This window comes from Neomonachus schauinslandi, chromosome 6, assembly GCF_002201575.2.
Source record: "Neomonachus schauinslandi chromosome 6, ASM220157v2, whole genome shotgun sequence".
Classification (NCBI taxonomy): Eukaryota; Metazoa; Chordata; class Mammalia; order Carnivora; family Phocidae; genus Neomonachus; species Neomonachus schauinslandi.
Genome location: NC_058408.1, coordinates 149,260,593 through 149,283,862, shown reverse-complemented (window position 1 = coordinate 149,283,862; position 23,270 = coordinate 149,260,593). Strand labels below are relative to the sequence as shown.

Genomic DNA, 23,270 nt, shown 5'->3' with positions numbered 1-23,270 from the left:
CTCTTAGCAGGAAGCTATCACACGTGTCCCTTGTTCTTGGTCTGTAAACCACCTCGCTCGCCTCCTGTTTGGTGAGAAGGAGGGACCTGTGGTCAGAGCCGCCCTGCCCTGTCCTTGGAAGACATCAGAGGGAAGAGGCATCATAACAAGATCTCTCCCATTTCTGGTGACCCAGTTTCACGGGACGGCCTCCGAGCCAGCCCAGATGGGAGTGTGCAGGTACACGTGTGCATGTGCGGACACATGTGGAAGAGCTGATGTGGGTCATCTGCCGTTCCAGGTGCACCGGATCGAGTGACAGGTGTGTGGCAAGAAGCCGGTGTGCCTGCCAGTGCTGTCTCAGCTCCTCAGCTGCCCCCGCCAGGGCCCAAGGGACACAGGGTCCCCAACCTCATCTCTCAAAGGGTGTCTCTTACTCCACATTTCAGTGATTTCCAGCTTCTTCAAGAAGTGGTGGGCACAAGTTCCAAGTGACATGCAAGTCTCTCAAATTTTACCAACGGGTCAAAACAAAAACTGTAGAGCACAGAGGAAAGTACCCCACACACACTCACACACACAGCACATACACACCACACACTCCTACCACAAACACACATACACACCACGGACACACTCATTACACACACCACACTCATAGCACAGACATATACACACCACACATAAGCCTCACTCACACCACACCCATACACACCGCACTCACTACACACACACCACACATACACACTACATGCACACTGAGCAAACACCCATTCATGCCTGCAATGAAGAATTTTAAAGCATCAGATGCAGTCTCTGACAGCTGAGAAAGAAGAATCTCCTTTCATATTCTGAATGTCCCAACTCGGTGTCCTGAATACCCTACCCCATGAACAGAGTGCCATTTCTCTACCATGATTGATGCCAATAGTCCAATTAGGTTCAAGGCAGATGCCCTGGGAAACTGACAAGCCCCCCCCAAAATAAACAAACAAACCTTTACATTTTAACAGGAAACATATTTTAACCAACTACCCACACATAACCATTTGGAAAACAGCTACAATAAATATTTGACTGGAAGCCTCGGAACCTGGGTCACTCTTCAATTTTGGGAAAGGCTTTACTCTGATTAAGGTTCAGCTTACCCACACACATTAGGAAATTATAAAATCCACCCTGCTTACTCTTTGCTTTGGATCTTGGGCAAGTTACCTCTACTCTCTAAGCCCTAATTTTTTTATATGCAAAATGGGGCTGTGTTTATCTCTGAGGTCCGCTGTGAGAATCACATGATATAATGTGTGCATTTGGCAAATAGGAGCGTTCAATAAATGGGAGCTGCCAATAACAATAACAGACAAAATATCATTATACAAAGTCAGCCTTTTCAACAAAAAGTACACAAAGACAAATGCCTCAGAGCTGCACTATCTAATAGGGTAGCCAGTGCGCACTTGAAATACAGCTGGTGCCACAGAGGAATAGAACTCAAATTTAGTTAATTTTTAAGTAATTAAAACGTAAATGTAAAAAAATGATACTTGCTTATTGGAAACATTAGAAGACTGGAACAACTTGAGTATGGGAATTTACTTTTCAGGGGAAAATTTTATGAAATGTTCAAAACACAGATTAAGTATCTGTGATGAAAATTTAGCATCTAAATTGAGATGCGCTATTGGTGTCAAAAACACGCTGGATTTCAGAGACTCAGTTTGGAAATAAACAAATGGAAACCAGGTCATTAGTAATATTTAGATTGAAGTCATGTTGAGATGGTATTTTAGATAAATCATTAAAATTAATTTCAGCAATTACATTGTACTTTTTTTTTAATGCAGCCTCTAGAAAATTATAAATTGCATTTGTGCCTCACACTGTATTTTGTTGGACAGCCTGGTCTCAGAGTATGCTAGGAAGCAGATGTTAAAGACCTCCTGTGTGATTTCTCATTTTAATGAACTGGTGTGCAACACTGAAAGGAGAATGAAGGCCACCGCAGATCTCTCCTATCAGATCTCTTTTCACATGGATGTGACCACAGGGCTTGGGAGCGCCGGATAGTTGAAGTCGAAGCAGAGACAGAACACACAGGGAAGCAGAACTAGCTAGCACAGTTCTGATTTTCCCTGCCGGACGAGGGAAATGCAGGCAGCCCAGTGGACAATGAATGACTCCACACAAGTCAGCTGTGGGGATCGGAGGTCCCAGCCACCCTCCACAACCCCCTCTCCCAGTGTGATCCACTATGATTACAGACAGCAATAATTCGACATCTGTTCATCCTCAGCTGTGTGGGCTGAAGCCATGATGATTAATGCTCTGGTAATGGGCACAAAGTAAAAAATATTAATCTTTATAAAAGGTATTCAACAGGCATCATCAGCTTATAAATGTCCAAGTAGAATATCCCTCTATACCCCCATTATGGCTCTACATTAAAGCAAGATGCAAATACGAGAATGAATTTGTCCATTTAAGACATTCGTATTATGAACACTGAGTAATGTGCTGCTTAATTTTTAGTTTGGTCACATTAAACAAATGATCCATAAAGTGCATTTAATAACCTTGAGCCTGTTACACAGAACTGAGATCCAGATTAACACTTTTAATGAGAATTAAACAGTAGGAGCTATATAAATGGGGGATGCTTGTTACTCATTTGTTATAGACACTCATCTTATTTTTCAACTATCTAAGAACTCTGTACCCACATGATTCAATTTGTTCAAATGATTTTCTCCCTCAAGTCTTCAAACAACAGAAAAATGGGAGTCAGCAATGGAAGGGATCACAGGAGCCATCTACTTATGTCCAGACTGACAGATGGGGGTACCAGGAGCCACAGAGAAAGGACATGCAGGGATTGCGCCACTAAGCAGCCGAGCCAGAATTAGATGCCTGATCCCAAAGCCAGAGCTCCTTAGAATACATGATACATGCATGTACCCACATGTAGTTCAGGAATCTTTACATGTCAAATGCAGATTACATTTTTCCAAGTATTATTTTAATGTAACATGTCATAATCATTGGTAGTATCAGGAGAAGCAATTCAAATTGAGCAACCCTACGTATGTCATTTTTCCTTTTTTGATTTCCTTTTTCATTTCCTTTTCCATTTTTCCTCCTTGTCTGTGAAATTAAGTAAATACAACTGCCCTGCACCATATTTCTATTCCTATCATCTGGTAACACATTCATAAATATTTTGGTCAAAAGCTCCTCAGTGCCACTTGGCTGAGTGCTGAAATTATCAGAAATAAGATAATCTGCATGTCAGCTTTGAGGTACCCAATGTCATGGAATTTTAATTGACAGGATGACATTAAAAGAATCCTTGGGGTGCCTGGGTGGCACAGTCGGTTGAGCGTCTGACTCTTCATTTCTGCTCAGGTCATGATCTCAGGGTCATGAGATCAAGCCCCATGGCAGGCTCCATGCTCATGGAGTCTGCTTGAGATTCTCTACCACTCCCTCTGCCCCTCCTGCTCATGTTGTCTCTCTCTCTTTCTCTGTCTCTCTCACTCAAGTAAATAAAATCTTTAAAAAAAAAAAAAAAAAGAATCTTGGAAATGGGAAGGAGAACGTGGTAGCACATAGATTGTATAGCAATGGGAAAAGAAGCTGATCAAAGATATCTTCTGGATGAAGCCACTGGACCTAGTTTGTCATCTTTTTGGAGGAAGGAATGGAACAGCAGATTACTTTGTATCCCTTGGTTTTGAGAAGTTTAATAATAGGAGTTAAACATTCATTTGTATTGTAGTAATAAATAATTTTTCAGAAGAAATGAACGAACAACCAGCAGAGAAAAATCACAGATGAGTCCCATTTACAAGTAGATGAAAAAACTAGATGAAAAAATTAGAGTCAAGTAAAATCCTGGGGAAGATTATGTGGAAGTGCCAGTCAGGCCAGGAATCTAGTCTGTAGGTAGATGGAAGTGCATTAAGGAGGTGGCTTGTTAAGTTCAGAAGGAATTCTACAGGTCTGCCAGTCCTTAGGCAGAATCTTACCATGTAGAGGATGAGAAAACACAGAGACAGTATACAGAGCTGGGGTGTGGTGTGCATTATTTTAACCAGGAGAGTGAAGGTAGCCAAGAACATAGGTCTTGGTCAATGTACTCCAGCACACACACAGTGTTCTGTTACTACGCACATTTGTTCAGATCACTTTCTGCCATCTGTCACTCTATATATTCCTAGAAACTCTCTAGATCATTCTAGCCTTCCTTACATAAAAATGTACAGGACCATACTGAAATCTGAGGACTGCTGCTTCAAGGACCACTATCCTCTGTCAAACTTGTATCTTATTCACTTTATGGAAAAGATGAGAGTTGCTTAGCATCATAGCCACATTTGTTGCACCTAAGTGGAGCTTCTGAACTTTGTACTGATTAAAATTTTCATAAATGTTTTCTCATGGTGGTAGATTCTTTGTAAATAAATTGGATTCCAAGACTGAGTTGACCAGCTAAGATTAAAAAAAAAACAAACCCACAAACAGCAACAACAACAAAAAGCCCACAAACTCCTGTTTGCCCTGACAATGAAATGTATATGTTAAAAACAGTGTCAAAACCCTATAGTCCAATCCACTCCATCTTGAGGGATGGTCTGTGCACTCAGGGATGGGTTTACGCAACAGAAAAAGAATGGGGTCTTCAAGGAGAACCTGGGAGATGACAGACTGACCTGGGGCTCCCCCCAACTGTCCCAAGCAAGTTACTGTAGGTAACCTATCATGCGGGTACAGAACTAATCTCATATAGCTTGGAAGGAATCATGAACTGGGGAGACTCAGAGACTTGCCGTCCTGATGCCCTGTGTGAGCATGAACAGATACAGGACAATAGAGGCAGCCTCTTCTAAGGTTGCTCTTCTTGCTCCCAACATCAAGCAACAGGGATAGGAGCCCACCCAGAGGTGGGTACAGAACCAGGGATCAACAGACTATGATAAAGATCAGACCAAATACAAGCTGAGGAACTACCCGTTTGATCACAGATATGAGTCCCAACACACACACACAAAAAAGAAAAGTATGACAACTCCATGAGCACAACACTGCAATTTTGCTTATTTATTTTTGCATAGTTTTACATTTATTTATATGTTTGTTTATTCATATATTTGTATCTTATCTTGTTCCATATGGCATTTGAAGTAAGTTCTGTATTCAGAATGTATTATTCATATAGTGGATGTGAAATAGTTTAAGAACAGAGTGGGCGATGGATTTCTAACAAGGCAACTCCTTAATCAGCACCACAGTGGTGGACAGCTCCCTGCCTGGGATTTTGCTTACAAATTAGTAGGACTTGTTGCTTAACTCCTGGGCCCTTACCTGTAAGTTAAGAGAATTACTTTTTCCAATTATACATTTTTAAGCTGATGGCTCTGAAGCCTCTCAGAGGAATCAAACTTGCAAGCCAACAGTCCTGAGCACATGGTAGGTGCTCAACAAATTATAATGGAATGGAAATGGATATAATTAAGAAAATGAAATTGAGTTCACCCTCCTAGATTCAATAAGCCCTTTCTAAAAGGCTGCACTGTTTTAACAGATAGTCTTTTCAAACACTCATATAATGAATGATATAGAGTGATATATAGAATGAGGTATGAAAAAGGTACAGTACTTTACAGATAAAGATTAAAATTGTCTCAAAAATAGAAGAGGAGAAAATGATTTCACATTCCACCATTATTTCAAGAACTGGTCTTTGGGGTTCAAAGCTAGTAACATTCCATAGAAGTCATCAGCACGACTAACTAATTAAAGTATCCCAGAACGCTATACATGTGGAACGTTACATGACTGTGTCACATGACGGCCCCAACCCCAATTTTTCTTTCTGTACAATATCCCTCAAGTTAACAAAACTACTGCAGAGTAGCTCTGGGTTTAAGATCCCTTCAATCAAGAGAAATATCTCTCCATTTTTCACAGTGGAGAAGCTCAAGAGATTTTATTTTGATTTGTTTATGGATCGAAGCATTAAGACGGTATATTTTATTATAAATCTGTATTAAACATGTAGCTATTCTTTCTACAATATAAAGCAGAAGAAGTTGATTGATAGAGTGATTTTAAGAAATAAAAATTTTATATCTGGGATTAATCACAACAAAAATAGTCTGGAAATCTGACTTCAATATTTCCTAATAGCTAGCCCCATTGGTCTCTGAGCCTTTGCCCTCAGATTTCAAAGGGCTGCTGTAATTAATGTTTCTAACATTAAAAAGCAGAGTATCACTCTGCTTGATAACTGGAAGAATCATTCACCTTGAAAATAAGCATGAGGAAAATAATTTAAGCTCTCTAGGCCTACATTTTGAAGAAGCTGTGTATTGTTCAAAAATGGAATACAAGTAAGTTTTATGAGGCTGACGAACACGGTCTAAAAGGAGCCTGTTTGCTACACTGAAAGAAAAAGCCATGGGAAAGGCCAGAAAATGAGGGGATGGCACACTTCCCATTCCTACTCACTGCTAGATTCCAACCATCAGGGGAAAAAAACAAACCCAAAAATGAAAAACAAACAAAGGGGTGCCAATGAATAGCGAGCTTAAAACAACGTAATCCACCAAGAGTATTAAACTCCTGCCAAGACTATAAAGGGATTATCATGCCACTAAGTCTTCACATCTTTACTCTTCAAATCTTATCCTACCTTGCAAAACCCAAAAAATTTAAGACACAATGTTAAGTACATAATAAGCTCTAAAGAAAGTCTTCGGGTTGGTTTGGTCACTTTCAATATGGGAATATGGAAAGGTCAGTTCCTGAAAGACAAAGATGATACAGCGTTAACTGGCATGAGTTCTCCCAAAGGTCTCCGGTTCAGAGCCACGGTGGAAAGGAGCCCATGTGGGTGAGAGCGTGTGTTCCAGAAGCTCTCTCGGCTTAACTCAGAGGCATCTTGCAAGTATGTCCAATGCTCTTGACTAATTTGAAAGTTAACGCTATCTCAGGTTGATTCCTTTTTTCCCCAATTGCTATAACATTAACGTAAAACATTTTTGTGGGCATAAATCCTAAACCTTGGTGTCCTGGTGTTTATTTTAATTTAATTACTCTGAAACTTTTCATTTCTATAATAGGATTTAAGCTTTAATTTTCACAGCTTTTGTCAGATATGTGGGCAACACTATAATCACAGGGGAACAAAGCTACAAATGCACAAATCATGAAGCTCTGACCTTTCTGTCTCTTTGTATCTTGCTTTGAAAATCTGCTCACTCCACACCACAGATTATATGCAAGAGTCATCTTTTTGTGAAGCACATAATCTATTTAACCAGCTTTCAAGTAGTCAAGTCACGTCGCGAGACAACGCTTGGAAGCCATTACCGCCCATTCATTGGCTCTCGTGCACAGCATGCTAAGGAGTCGGACGCCCTTCGCCTCCGCTCAGGAGCAGGAACATCCAAGGTGGAGTGCAGACGCCAGCCTGGGGACCAGCCCCTTTGCACATCCTCCCTTTCCCGAAACAAAGTCATTCGCTCTTTAAATACCACCGTACTTGTGAAAAGCCATCCTAAATGACATGCTGTGGTGGCTAGGATTTGCTTCAAAATATCTGGGGGAGGAGCAAAGAGATAAAAACAAGACCAACCAGGACTTGATATGTCTGGAAGCCCAGTGAGGAGGCCGCAGGTATGTTACATTCTTCTTTCCATTTTTCTCTATGATTAAACTTTCCATAATTTTAACAAAATCTATCTTGAATCCAGAAGTAGAACTGAACTGTCCCCCTCCCCCACCTCACATTTCCACAAAACTGAGAAAGAACTAAATCAGGAGCAAAAAGATGATCTTGATTTTACAAAACTTCTCACGGATGACCCTCCACAGCTTAAGTCCCTCAGGAGTCTTCGTTTTCCATCTCTCCTTATGTTATTCCTCCTCAAAGACAACTCCTTCCTCCTCCATGATCAATCCATTCAGAGCCAAGAGTACGAGAGACAGCCAGCTTCCCTGTGCAAACACACAACCTCTCCTCCCCTAAATCAAATGCACTACATATGTATGCAACAGATCACCCTTCCTTCTCTGTGCTGCTCCCTGAGAAGAAGTGCTGGATGTGGACATCCAAGTCCATTTTTGTTCATGCAAAAATACGCCCTGAGGACGTCCCTGACGCCAGGCACTGTCCTAGGAGCCAGCGATCAAGCAGCTACAATGTGAACAAGAAGGCCATGCTCAGGGATCTCTCATGCGAGGGAGAGACCACGGATAAAAAGCAAGCCAAAAAGAAAAACTATGCCATGATTTCAGTTGGTGGGGAGTGGCAGGAGCACGCTTGGGGTGGAGTGGCTGGGGGTGTTCTGTGCAGAGTGATCAGAGCACCTCTCGGAGGAAGCTCCCTGTAACCCTTTTCTTTATTTGATCCAGGTCTATTGACTTTTAGCTCATATTTGACATGATAATTACCCTCCCCGATGAGGGCAAGATCTTAATTGCCATCTTTTACTGAATCCCCCACAAAAATGAGAGACATAGCTAAAGCTGATCGACTGTGCCTAAATGCGAGATGCAAATCACAGCACTATACATATATTCATCTTCAAAATGTAGGATATAGGCAACAAGAACAGGGCAGGTGAGGAAGCTGAAGCCAGGAGGGTAACTTGTCGAAGGTCAGTGAGTTAGCAGGTACTAGAGGCAGGATTTGAAGCCAGGCAGTGTGATCATAAAGCCCACGCACTCAGTCCTGTTGTGTACCCCCCGCCCTCATCACAGAGAGGCCTTCAGAAATACATAGTTCTTGATTAATGAGGAAGTAAAATCATTTGTAGGAGAAATGATGCAAACAAGTCATTCATTCATTTATTTATTTATTTTTACAAATCAAAGTTAAAGGAGAGGGCCACGGGCTCAGGTCAAGGCTGATGGCGCTGACAGGCAACCGCGCGCTGTGAGTAGTCGAGTCTCCGGGCCCTGGCGCTGGCTTTATCAGCACACTATGGGGCAGACATCCGCTGTGGCCACCAGGCGCACCCCAGCTCCTGAAGAGCCTTCTCACACCTGGGAGAGGTCTCTCTATTACGAGCCGTGCCTCCCCCGTACAGAAGTCGGGACAAGGCCACAGCCACTCTTGCAACAACTGTAAGGCAGACTATGTTCCAGGTTCTGCCAGGAGCCCTGATGCAACTGGAAACAAGCCGTGGGCGGGACAGCTCTGTGCAGAGCTCCCATTTCCTTTGACCAGGGTGGCGGCTGCAGAAGAAGCAGGAGTCGCAAGGCCCTGATCCAGAAGGAGCACGGCGGCTGGGACACCTGTTCGTGGACAGTGACAGTGAGAGCAGCTAAGGTGTCCACACCCACTGGGGTCAAACGACCCTCTCTGTCAAAACACACATCTCCTGCCATAGCCTAGCAAACTCAGCTGGATCATCCATCCTCCGTTTCCGTGTCCTTCAGAGGACAGAGAAGCAGCAGTTGGGAAAACAAGGCTGAAACAACAGGGCACTGCAAGCCTCAGCTTACTGGGACCCGCACCTGGCAAAGGAAGGCCTCTCTGCAGAACAGCAATCCCAGTGTCAGTGTTCCCAGCCAGCCTTGCTGCACACACATCAGCCTGGCTCTCCCACTGAAGGGACACACCTCCAACTATAGAATGTATTCGATACTGGGGGGAGGAGGAAAGCAACGTTTTAGAGCAAAGCAGCTATGCGAATCCCTTCTATGAGTAAGGCAACGCACATGCCGGTGAGCAAAGACAGGGCCTGGAGCCCCCGCTGGGGAACCTGGAGGAGCCACATGGTCATGCACCCAGACCACATCCTCGAGAGAACATTTACTACGGGCTAGCAGCTTCGGTGGCTTAGGCAGCTAACTCTGGTTATATCCGGTTCTAGAACTCTGGACACGTGGGGTGACAGGCTGACTGGCTCCACTGGGATCAGGAAGAGCACACGGACCAGGACCATTGTTACAAATTAGCAAGAACTGGAACAAAGCAGGAAAATCAGGGCCATCACATCTCATCAGAAAATACTGTGGCTTCAATGATTTATACCAAATGTGGCAGAGAATATTTTACAAAAGTAATGACATCTTTGTGAGAACAGACCAACCGGACGACTTCCACTGATTCATCTTTCCTGACAAGGAGGGAAGACGGCTGTAGGCCGCCTTGAAGAAGCAGGGAGCCTGCAGATGAGAAAAATCAGGGTTGTCTTCGGGATCCCTTCCCAGAAAGATTCTTAACATTAAAGCCTGCAGGCAGGCAGGGGGGCGGGCGTGGGGCTTTTTCACATTGGACATTGGACAATGTATTCTAAAACACTTCCGGATCACCCGTGAGCATCTGGAAGTGAGTCTGGGCTGTGAGTGGTGGCTTAAGACAAGGCTACTGACTGGGCAGCTGGGGGGCTGCTTCTAAGACATGAGGCTTCAGGTGAACGGTGGCTCTCAGAGCTCCCGCTCAGTCTCGATTCACATTATTTCACACAACCTGACAATCACCAAATACCACAGCTGACAAAATTACCAAAAATAAACAGAAGGGTCCCTTCCAGCTTTCTACTAGCTCAGGAAATAAAGATAAGTTTCACTAGAAAAAAACATTCCCTTGAAATGTTTTCTTAGGGCGCCTGGGTGGCTCAGTTGGTTAAGCGACTGCCTTCGGCTCAGGTCATGATCCTGGAGTCCCGGGATCGAGTCCCGCGTCGGGCTCCCTGCTCGGCGGGGAGCCTGCTTCTCCCTCGGACCCTCCCCCCTCTCATGTGCTCTCTGTCTCTCTCATTCTCTCAGTCTCAAATAAATAAATAAAATCTTTAAAAAAAAAAAAAAAAAAGAAATGTTTTCTTAAAAGAAGTTCTATTTTAAATATTCTTTTTTTTTTAAGATTTTATTTATTTTTTTGACAGAGAGAGACAGCAAGGGAGGGAACACAAGCAGGGGGAGTGGGAGAAAGAGAAGCAGGCTTCCCGCTGAGCAGGGAGCCCGATGTGGAACTCGATCCCAGGACCCTGGGATCATGACCTGAGCCGAAGGCAGACGCTTAACGACTGAGCCACCCAGGCGCCCCTATTTTAAATATTCTTAATTGAACCATTTATGTTTTAGGTCCTTATTCGAAGACAGCGAAGTGATATGTGGCACAAAGTTTTGCAACAGAAATTATGCAATACAGGGAAGAAGGACTTCCCTATATCAACAGTCAGTAAAAGTATAATCAATCCATTGACAATTGTTATTAATTGATAATTGTTCATTCAGTGAAGTGGTTTGTGGTGGTGGTGGTGGTGGTGGTGTGTGTCTTGGGGTTGGATGGTTAGAAGAAGGGACATCAATAACCTACCTAATATAATCCAAATAGAAAACTTTCACAGGATTTTACTTGTTCTGGTATAAAATGTCATCAATATGGAAAGAAACAACGAAGCGGAAGTCCCCATGCATCACCCCCATCATCATGCCCTCTTGAACCCCATAGTTTCACCAAACTTTAGAAGACACCTGGAGAATGAATAATTCAAGACCCAGCCCTCCAACGAGACCCTAAAGTATGGACAGTCGGGATTGGTAGCTTAAAGAGATTTTTGTGCTTTTGAATCCCAACCTATGGCAATCGAGCTGACTTTCATTTATGCAAGTGAGCAATGGGCTTGTGGCCTAGACACAGAGGTTTGGAGGGGATGCAGAAACCCACTCACTTCTTGGTTTGCTGGTTTCTCTCAAAAAGAAACACTCCCACTCAAATGAAGTCTTAACATTTTTGCTTCACAGAAGCCTTAGCAGTAAGCGTAAACTCCAGTGCAGTGATAAAGTTCAATCAAGAAATCAGGTTAAAACCAGCAGGAAAGCACAGGGTACAGGAGCCCAGAAGATATAAAAGACTAATCTAGACATACACTGAGTTCTCGGCGCAGCCAGGAGCTCAACAGGAAATCCCCGGCCAGGCTGCTCCATCCCTGAAACACCACACACGGGGACAAAAGAAAACTAATGCAATAGCCAAATATCTGGAAAAAAACAGAAGAGTAGAAATCTGTGCCTCTCAGTCAGAATGTCACTCAACGGTCCCCACATCTGCCTCTACTAAATGAGAAAGGTTGTGGAATTATGCAAAGGTTTTAAGCTTTCAAAAAAACTGCTTGACAAGTGTAAAATATTAATTCAATCTGTCCAAATAGAAAGAAAATGATTAATAAAAAGGGTAGGGAGATAACGAGGGGAAATAGAAGGTGTTCCTCAGGATAAATGAGTTGAGGAATCATTAAAATTCTTATTACTTTGAGCAGAGTTTGAGGAAACCCTGTCAAAGAATGCAAAATTGAGGAAAGACAACCATTATTTCTAAATTTAAAGAAAACTTGACATTTTTCTTTGCAATCATCTGAATGGAAGCAGGTGATTGCCTCCCCAGGATAATCACACATCTTAAAGGCTACAATGTAAGCTGATTATTTTAGGGCTTTGGTGTACACCTAAAATTACAGACTATGAGGTTTTCCCCTTCATCTTTCAATGATCTATTACTCCACTGTGTGTCAATTACCATTCTTCTTGTAGGGGCTAAATCTTCCTGTCTTGTAATGGAGCTGTTTTAATTGGTTGCAACCTCCACTCCTGTTGGCATGGAGGAGAGAATTCAGAAGGGACTAAGGCCTTTAGACAATGAATGATGTGACAATTTCATGATTCTCAGGGTTCGACTCACCATGGTGTGTGAAGAGGTCACTGTGAATGATTTCAATCAAGCAATACAGCTTCTGAATGGTCAGCAAACCCATGGGAACATTTAGGATGAAATCAGTAAACATTTTGCTATAATGAAAAACACAAGTGAAAAGAGTTTAGGGATATACAGCAAAATGATCCACTGTGTTCAAGACGGTACCAAGATGCAAGGTTATTAAATGGTGATTAAGCTCTACCAGAATGTTGGAGATTGCCCATTATCCAATATGGGCCAACATCTCATCCAACAAAATGATGCTTTAAAATGTTATTTTTCACTTCGTATCCACTCAAAGGGCTATAATCCAAAAGAGAGATAACAACAAGTGTTGGCTAGGATATGAAGAAACTGAAGTTTGCTGTGGTTTTGTTAATATTATTAATATTATCTTAAGTGACAACTCCTGATCATTCTGCCTGAGGCTTGCAGTCCGTCAGTTAGGAGCTCATGAAGAGCGGTTGTGCATGCTGAGGGGCAGGGGAGGGGAGTGCATAGTAAATCTCCAGTGTCAGATATTTTAGGTGCTGAAGACAAAACAAAAACCTAACCACCACATTATGAAATTCAACCTCAAAAGAACACAAAATGCCAAATTTGTATGATCTACCCATTGGCCTACAAGCAATCCTCTAAAGAAAATATTGTGTTGACAGATGATGTCTTTTCCATATAAAGTCACAATTAGGGAAGTGTCATAGACACCACAACCAGCATGTGTTTGTTCTAGAATGATCCAGGGCACTGATGTCTGCCAGCATGAGACTGAGCCTCGAGCCTCTCATAAGCTCCCTGCAGGGAAAGGAGGCAGAGTGAAAGATGTGGGAAGCCTGCCCCTCAGGTGCTTCCTTACCTGAGCTCTTTGGGATCGAACACCAACTTCACATCGTTGACAATAGTTGGCAAGTACTTCAACGCCGCCCCCTGCAAACCAAGAGCAAAGAATGCTGAGCCTAGTGCAGTCTGGCAAATGTTAATACAAATCTGTAATTACAAGGAAGAACCACAGACATAGCAAGAAGGGAAAGATCAGTTTCTAGATGAGACGATGAGATTACCAAACACAACAAAAATAGAGCAAAGAAAAAAACCTGTGATCCACAAACAATGGTGATTTGTTACCTGGTTATCTTGACACATAATAATTCCACAGAGGCCAACAGTTATTGCCTGTTGACTGAATGTCTATACTGCGCTAAGCTTTTGTGTGATTTTCTCCTTAACCCTAATGAAGCTATGGCGGATAAAGATATGTGTCTTCACAGATTCCCTACCATTCAAATCACTGCAGTTCCTTCACATTCAACATCTAAAATGATTGTCTTTGTTCCACTCCAAAACTGTTTTCTGTATGTCCGTGCATCCCTTAATTAGGAATCTGTGTTTTTTCTCTAGTAACTTTATCTCTTATGTTCGTATCTTGTATCATCCAGAAAATCCACAGTCTCAAAAAATGAGTGATGATAATCATGATGGATCCTACTACATGCTATGTGCTGCGCTAGGACCCTTGTATATTTTATCTTTCATTCCAACAGACGTCTGACAGGGAGCTGGCTGTTGGACAGCAAGGAACCTGCCAATGGAGAAGATAACTCTTCTGCCCCTCATCACACCGTGAGAAGTGAACAGAGACAGAATCAAAACTCAGTTTAGTGGGCAGCCTGAGCCCTAGCTACACCCTGATGGGAAAAGTTCATGGATTTTCAAGTGTTCTGACCATGGTGGGCCCCCCTCTAGAATCTGTGACTCTATGTAACTCCTTGTACCAGGCTGGGCTCCACCTCCCAGAATGAAATGGGGGAAATAATGCTCATGCCAAGGATATCCAGAGGTTGTATTAAAGTTCAAAATCAAGCTGAAAAGAAAACAGGATAACACTTTGAACACTGGAAAATACTACACTTACTGCATAAACAATTGTTAGCATTATTTTCTGAAAGCAAAAAAGTAGTGTTTAAAAAAATAAATCAGACGAACCATGAGAGACGATGGACTCTGAAAAACAAACTGAGGGTTCTAGAGAGGAGGGAGGTGGGAGGATGGGTTAGCCTGGTGGTGGGTATTGAGGAGGGCACGTTCTGCATGGAGCACTGGGTGTTATGCACAAACAATGAATCATGGAACACTACATCTAAAACTAATGATGTAATGTATGGTGATTAACAACAATTAAAAAATAAATAAATCAGTCAAAATGGAGTCACTTGTGCTAACCTCCATGTCAGCAAACCAAGGCTTCATACCTAAACAAACTGCAGTTTCAGCCTCTCCCAGGAACGTAAGATTAAACTACTCAATCTGGAGGGGCGCCTGGGTGGCCCAGTCGGTTAAGCATCTGCCTTCAGCTCAGGTCACCTGATCCCAGGGTCCTGGGATCGAGCCCCAACCATGTCAGGCTCCTTGCTCAGCAGGAAGCCTGCTTCTCCCTCTCCCTGTGCCCCTCCCCCTGCTTGTGTGCTCTCTCTCAAATAAATAAATATCTTAAAAAAAAAAACTAGTCAATCTGGAACTTTCTAGTCAGTACTACTGAGGTAATCCACCTGACAACCCCTTCCATCCCTCGAAGAAGGAAGAGGTAGCCTGCTCTTTCCTTGTCCCTGTCTCCTTCTGCCTATAAAAGTCTCATTTTGTCCAGCTCTTCAGAGCTCCTTTCTACTTGCTAGATGGGATGCTGTCCAATTCGTAAATCATTGAATAAGGTCAATTATATCCTCAAATTTACTCAGTTGAATTTTGTTTTTTGACAGCAAAAGCCCACTTTAACATAATACCCTGAATATATATGGTCAACTGTTTGCAACAAAGGAACACAGGCCCCTCCCCTACCCCACCAAGTGAAACTGGTTCCATACCTCACACCCTATACAAAAATTAACTTTAAGTGGATCATACATCTTAAACATAAAACTTAAAAACTACACAACTTCTAGAAGATACTTGTGATGGGCTAAGCAGCGATTTCTTAGGTAGGATACCAAAAGCACAATTTGTAAAAGAAAAAAATAAACTGTAGTTCATCAAAATAAAAACTTCTGCTCTTTAAAACACACTGCAAAGATAATAAAAGATGAGTCACCACACACTAAGAGAAAGTAATTGCAAACACGTATCTGATCAAGATTTGTATACAGCATATCCAAAGAACACTTAAAACTCAATAATGAGAAAACAGTCTTCCCCCCAAATAGGCCAAAGATTTGAAAAGACACTTTGCCGAAGAAGATATATGGATGGCAAATAAGCCCTTGAAAAGATGCTCAGCATCATTAGTCACCAGGGAAATGCAAATTAAAACCACAGTGAAATATCACTAACACCTATTAGAATTGCAAAAAAAAAAAAGACCTGACAATCTCAAGTGCTGTTGCGTAGGCTGCTGGGCTGAATGCAAAACAAGGTCAGCAACTGCAGAAAAGCACAAGACAGTTTCTCATGAAGTCAAAAATGCACTCCCCATACAGCCGAGCGACTGTACTCCTGAGTCTTGACCCAATGAACTGCAAACCTAACACTCCCACGAAACCCTGCATGTGCATGTTTACAGTAGTTTTATTTGTAATCATCAAAAAGTAGAAACTACTCAAAAGTCCCTCAAGAGGTGAATCCATACAACGCAACACTACTCGGTAATAAAAAAAAAAAATCAAGCTCCTGTTACACACTACATGGATGAATCTCAAATGCGCTCTGAGAAGTAAAACAAGACAAACTCAAAAGGCTACATACCATGTGATTCCATCTTCAAAACACTCTGGAAAAGGCACACCTATAGGTTGGAGGTGGAGGAGGGCTTGTCTACACTGGGGGAAGCAGGAATGCAGGCGGTGATGGCACTCTACTATATGACTCTACGCAAACAGAACCTTAATTTTCAAAATGAATAAAACTGTATTTATTGCCTGGGTAGCCAGGCATGGAAAAGGCCTGAGAGAATGTTCTTGAATCTCAACACTGGTGCCTAAGAGGTAAGTGGTCGATTCCCACTGCTTCAAATGAGTTCACGTTTCCTAATTTGTAGCTTGGGAATATTCTGTCCGTGCCTCAGGCTCTTCTAGATGCTCCACTCTATGGACACAATACATCCTCAGAAGAACATGAGAAAGGTCTGCTATCCCCTTTCACAGATGACAGAGCAGAGGCACGCAGAGAAGTCATGTGTCCAGATTCACACTGCTGGGATCTGGAGCAAGGCTGAGCACGTCCACGGCGAGCGCGAAGCCAGCACACGACTCATCACCGCCTACCTCTGTGCCGCACTGGCTCGATGAGATGGGGCGGGAAAGCAGTGTTCTGCACTGCACATTCACCAAGGCTTGCTTTCTAGGTGTTGACCCTGCCCTTCAATGCCAGCCAGATCAAGGGATCCCAACTCCCTCCTATGAGATTCAACTTGGCAATGTATCGAGTTACTGCAGGTTACCCCCATTTCACGAGGGCGAAGCAGACGGAGACAAACAGGACGGGCCTTTATGGGACGGCCGGGCGCCGCATTACCCAGGCAGACTGAGCTCCAGGGCAGGGCCAGGGCTCCCTAGGGCTCCCGCCCAACCAGAGGTCACAGTGACGCCCACCAAGAGGGACATGTGCCCACTGTGACCCCAAAATACTGTCTAACACAGAAGTTTGCCTAACAGACCCGATCCTACAGCCAGCACTACAGGTAGGTGGGTTTAGAGAGAACAGGGATGACCACGCACCTGCCATCAAGCCCGGCTTAAGTAACCAAGGACGGAACAGAGGGAATGGAGAGAATGGGACGAGCAGCTCCAACCAGGGGCGCCCACACATCTGTGCACCACCCAGGCTGAGAGAGGGAGCGTCCACCTCCAACGGACTGAATCCTGCCCCTCAGCTCAGCGCGGACCCTCTGCCCTCTGTCGCCCCTCCTCCTTCCAGGTGACTCAGTCCTCACATCAGCTGGCTCCTTCCCTCTGCAGGTGAGCTCACGCCGGTCTCTCCGGAGGAGAGCCCCAGGCGCCTCCCTCCCATCCTGCACCAGCAGTGTCCGCTGCCCAGCATACTCCCACCTCTGCCCTCCGTAGCCCCTCTGCAGCCCCACCTCGTCTCCATTCCCGCCAAGGAGGCCAGTGGCCTCGGCCTAGGTGAGCCTTCCCTCACCTGCCTGGCCTTCCTCCGTGCTCACTCCTCCCCCGCTTTCTGTGCAGGGCCCTGTCCCCACCATCCCTTTGAAGGTGGGTGTCCTTGGAGTCCCATTCTAGACTTCTGTCCTTCCTCCACACAGCCCTGAGGGACCCCACCTTCCTCCTGCGCGTCACACCCACACACAACGGCCACTGCGCTTCTGCGCGTGGCTGTCCCACAGAAGCTGCAGGCTCCACCTGCCATGGGCCAGTCCGCCACCTGGCCTTCCCGGGACGCCGCAGTTCAGGGCGCCGCACGGCGGAGTCCCCAGGTCACAGCCTCACCGGGATGCTCCCTCTGCTTCATAGCCGCTCCGGACCAATCACAAAGCGCAGTGGAGCCTTACCATTACGTGCCCGTGGTTCTACCACCTTCTCCACTCCTACGGTTTCTACGACCTGGTCCAGGTCCATCTGTCTCTGTCACTGCTGCCGCAGCCTCCCATCTGACCTCCCGCCTCTACGTGGACCCCCTCAAGCTCACACCTCAGGCTGCAGCCAGAGCAGCTTTCCTGAGATCAGATGCACTTCTCACGTAGAGACTTTGATGCATCACCCAAGTCTTGGGGTACCAGCCTGACTAGCAAGCACCCTCAGAGGCTCTGCCTCCACCTCCCTGGGGTCTCTGCTCAGAGGCCTCCACCTGCCTCTGACCCTCTCCAACCTGTGGAGCCCCTTCCAGACAGCAGGGGGTGCACGAGAGTTCCCTCTCCCTGGACCACTGCTTCCCTGAACGCTACTCCCTCTGTCGCCCCAAAACACTCAGCGTTAACCCCTGATTACTCCTCCATCTGTCGCTTAGACATCGTTTTCTTCAAGACACATGGATTCCGGCTGGGTGTCCAGAGAGACTCCTGCTCCGGGCTAGAAAAGAAGGCTGGTGTGTCTGTGTCCCCAGACCAGAGCTGCTGAGGTTACGGCGGGGCTAGTCCTCCTCTGTGGGCTCCCTCAAGCCCTACTGAGGCTCTTACACACAGCAGACACCCCATGACATCCAGACTGACAGAGCTCTATATAAAATCACCTCTTAATTCTCAAGAGACACTCCACCTGTTTGCTTTGGGCCCACAGAAATCCCCATCCTCAGCCAAGAGAAACAACTCTATCCCCTCCAGTCTGATGAGCCGGACAGAAGAGGCAGGGACGCTGATGTCCGCACCACCGTGGGCTCTGACTTTCCCAACCGAAAAACTAGCTCTGCCTGTTTCTAATATTGGTTATTTGTCAAGAACCTCAAGTGTTTGGGTTTCTGCTCATGCTTGCAGCAAAAGGCTTCGTTTTCTCTGTGGAGTTAGGCTCCTTCACTAAATTCAGGTCTCTTTCAAGGAGAAGGAGCAGCTGCTTTGAGAGCTTTCCAAGGTGTAGAGCACAGGACAAACAAGAGTGAGGGCTCCTGCACAGACGAGAGACAGTGCTGGGTGGCATCTCATCGGCAGAAAGACCCCCCCAGGACAGAAAGTCCCGGATGTAGGCAAGAGAACCCACGCCGGCGTGACACATGGAAGGCAGCGCCGTACCTGGGACACGGACACAGGTCCCACAGCCAAGCCGTGTGCACACAAAGCCTGCCTCCACCACTCGCTGCGGGAACCTAGGAAGACGGAACGTCCTGTGAGTGGTTCTCACTGGTAAAACGTGCTGGTTACTAGCGCCGGCGTCCAGAGACTGTTGGCAGGATGGAATGACGCTGCGTGCATGATACGCTCAGCATGCTCTCCCAAACACATCGCAGGCGTTCAACAGACGGTGGCCACTGCTGCCACCCATGGTGGGGCGGGAGAACATGGGATGTGTGCGATGCTGGCATGGAAACCCTCTTGAGCGTGTACAACTCTCAAATGTGACTTCACATTCGGTGGAAACTTTCATTTATAAAGTCCTATACAAAGTGGTAAATACGGAGAAGAATAATTTGCCGTATCACAGAATTCAGGATAATAGGAATAGGAGGCATTTGAGGACTTTTTTTCTTCTCTTATCCTATTTTTATTATTTTTTAAAAATTGGTTTGTTATTTAAACAAAATCTTGTTCAGAATATGCGGGGCCTGCACGCCAACAAGGCCCCCGGCCCACAGCGCCTTGGCGGGGCTCCATGCACCAGGGTGACAATCACTAATCAGTTCACTGGGGTGTGGCCTGGGGGACAGGAGTGGAGGGGCACAAGGTCTACAGGATGCATCAGGAGAAAGAGTTGAGGGGCGCCTGGGGGGCTCAGTCCGTTGAGCATCTGACTCTTGATTTCGGCTCAGGTCATGATCTCAGGGTCATGAGATCGAGCCCCACCCCAGTCGGGCTCTATGCCCAGCGCTGTGTCCGCTTGAGATTCTCTCTTCCTCTCCCTCTGGCCCTCTCCCCATTTGAGCATGCACTCTCTCTAAATAAATTGCCACATAACCCATCAGAGTACCCCCATTCTGACACGGCCTAGCCAGGAAGAGAACAACACAATATAGGAATTTAGATGACTTCACTGTGTTTAGCTTTGTTTACTCATCTCCTGTCTTTTAAGACATAACTGTACTTATCAAATCAATGTTTGCTTCCTAAGAAAGTTATTTCTTCAGGTTTGACTTTAAACCTAAGCAAATTAATGTAATGGCATTTTAAGTCCTAGCCTGCTTTTCTCTTTGAACTTGGCAAAGCTTTCATCTGCCCACCTGAGGATGGACCAGTCCAATTCTAAATGTACTTGGACCTCTGGGGAACAGACACGTGTATATTGGCATGCTGGGGACACACGCCTGAGTCCCCTGCACACCCTGGCACATGAAGCATTAGGTAAAACTGAAATCACCTCCAAATACAACAGGGCTCCCCACCACTGAGCACTGATTGAAAGCCAGTGAGCGGCGCAAAGATACCAGAAACAAAATTAGAAAGAACCACGGCCAGCAGTAAAGCTATTTCTATTTCTCTTAAAAGACAGGCAAGTTGCTAAGGGCCCCTCCTAAAAGTGAGTCCATCGCCTACTATCCTGGCAATCAAGAACTCATGATATCCAGCAATCGCAGCTCGGGTCGGGGGAGTAAGGTCAGACCTGAATCAAACAGACAAGAAGCATCTTGAAACTACAGTTTCGGAGGGAAAGAAAGATTAAATATACAGAAAGGATTATGAAGTGGCAGAAAATGCTAGAAGTTTTCTAACCGCTGAAATAGTTCAGGTTGAAGAAATTAAATAAATTGCATACTCTCCTCTAAGCAAATTTAATCATCATGCAGCTCGTGAGAATGCCAACTTAATCCAAGCCATAAAACAAAATAGAAAATGCACCTTCTACCCAGTATCAGTTCAATGTTGTAAGTGTCTCTCTGGCTAAAACTGTTACTACTGATGATGATGAATAGACACTATTTTAGGGTAAAGTTCAGGCTACATTCTTCAGTATAATTATTTTAATTAAATCCATTAGCATATCTTTATATAAGATTACAAGAGCTATCAGTGATACAAAATAAGTTTTCCTTGAATAATGTATGAAGCAATTATTAATTTACATATTTCTCAAGAAAACGCATATTAAAATGATTCCATAGCCGAACAACCTCCGAAGAACCAGGGCATTCCTGATACAGGAACGCGGAGCCAGACCAGTTCGGCCAACAGGAGCCCCTAGACCTGAGCTTGTGCCTTTCGGGAGGAACGGAAGAAACAGGGCAGATGGCTGGACAGAAACACAGAGCACTTTGGAGTCACCCTGCTGCCCGTGTTGCTATAATCCAGAACAACAACCAAAAAGAGGATGACAGTGATTGCTTCTACTTCTTATACCCTATTATTAAAAAAGACTACCTACATATAATGTAGCTCAAATCTAAAAGTAACTCCTCTTTTTTATAATCAAGATTCCTTTAAGAAGACAAGACACTGGTCTTTAAAATAGCATTCCCCATCTCGACCGCCAACGCTGGTTCATTCAATCCCAACTGACAACTTAGCAGTTGAAAGAAATCATTCCTAGGAGTAGTTTCATGTTTAAATATCACCAAGTCCAGGGGCGCCTGGGTGGCTCAGATGGTTAAGCGTCTGCCTTCGGCTCAGGTCATGATCCTGGAGTCCCGGGATCGAGTCCCGCATCGGGCTCCCTGCTCGGTGGGGGGTCTGCTTCTCTTCCCTCTGACCCTCCTCCCTCTCCTGCTCTCTGTCTCTCATTCTCTCTCTCTCAAATAAATAAAATCTTTAAAAAAAAAAAAAAATCACCAAGTCCAAACCAAAAAAAATAAAATAAAATAATGAAAGGGGCGCCTGGGTGGCTCAGACGGTTAAGCGTCTGCCTTCGGCTCAGGTCATGATCCCAGAGTCCTGGGATCGAGTCCCGCATCGGGCTCCCTGCTCCTTGGGAGCCTGCTTCTCCCTCTGCTTCTCTCTCTCTCTCTCTGTCTCTCATGAATAAATAAATAAAAATCTTAAAAAAAAAAAAAATTTAAAATAAAATAATGAAAGACATACACATTTACTAAGATTCTTCAATAAAGCCAATATAAGCTCCTACACTTAAAAATCCATGTTACGGCCAACAAATATATGGGAAGATGCACTAACCATTAATGCAAATCAAAACCACAATGAGCTATCACCTTATATCCACTAAGATAGCTGCTAGGAAAGAAGGAAGGGAGGGGTGTTGGGCAAAGAAACGGGAACCCTTGTACGCTGTTGGTGGGAATGCAAACCGGTACAGCCACCAAGGAAAACAGTATGGAGTTTCCTCACAAATTAAAAGTAGAATTATTATATGATCCAGCAATTTCACATCCGGGAATATACCCAAAAGCCATGGAAGCAGGATCCTGAAGAGTGATGTGCACACCCATGTTCATTGTAGCACTATTCACAACAGCCAAGAGGTAAAAGCAACCCAATGTTCATCAGTGGATGAATAAAGAAAGAAAAAGCGGTATATATATCCGATGGAGTGTAATTCAGCCTTAAGAAAGAAAGGGATTCTGACATGTGCAGCAGCATCAATGAACCTTGAGGACATGACGCTCAGTGAAATAAGCCAGTCACAAAAAGACACATTCTGCATGATCCCCCTTATCCAAGATATCTCAAGTTGTCACAGTCACAGAGACAGAAAGCAGAATGGTGGCTGCCTGGGCTGGGGGCTTCGGGGATGGGATGTTGTTGTCTAATGGGGACAGAGTTTAAGTTGTGCAAGACGAAAAAGTTCCAGAGATGTCCACAGCAATATGAACACAGTTAATACTACTGAACTGTAAAAAACTGTTGAGGGAATGTTATATTATGAGGCTTTTACCTCAATTAAAAACACACAGGGAAACAAAACAACAATTTGTCATGCCTTCCTGGGAGAATAACAACAACTTCGGGTCAAGGGTCTCACCTGGGCGGGAGTGCCTTTAGCAAAGCTGCACCACTGGCTCCTGCCCATTAAACGTCAGAAATAAGCCCCTGCACACAACACACACACAC

The 23,270-nt window shown here is 44.6% G+C and overlaps 1 protein-coding gene across 1 annotated transcript in view; it reads right to left on the bottom strand.

Annotated features, from left to right (window-relative positions):
* DOCK1 (dedicator of cytokinesis 1) overlaps nt 1-23,270 on the bottom strand; it is a 428,835-nt gene that overhangs the window by 305,001 nt on the left and 100,564 nt on the right. The window contains exons 24-25 of the mRNA XM_044916230.1: nt 13,542-13,612; nt 12,671-12,777 (exon numbers count right to left, since the gene is read on the bottom strand). Of these exons, the coding sequence (XP_044772165.1) occupies nt 12,671-12,777; nt 13,542-13,612 (178 nt within the window). The remainder of the gene's footprint in view (nt 1-12,670; nt 12,778-13,541; nt 13,613-23,270) is intronic.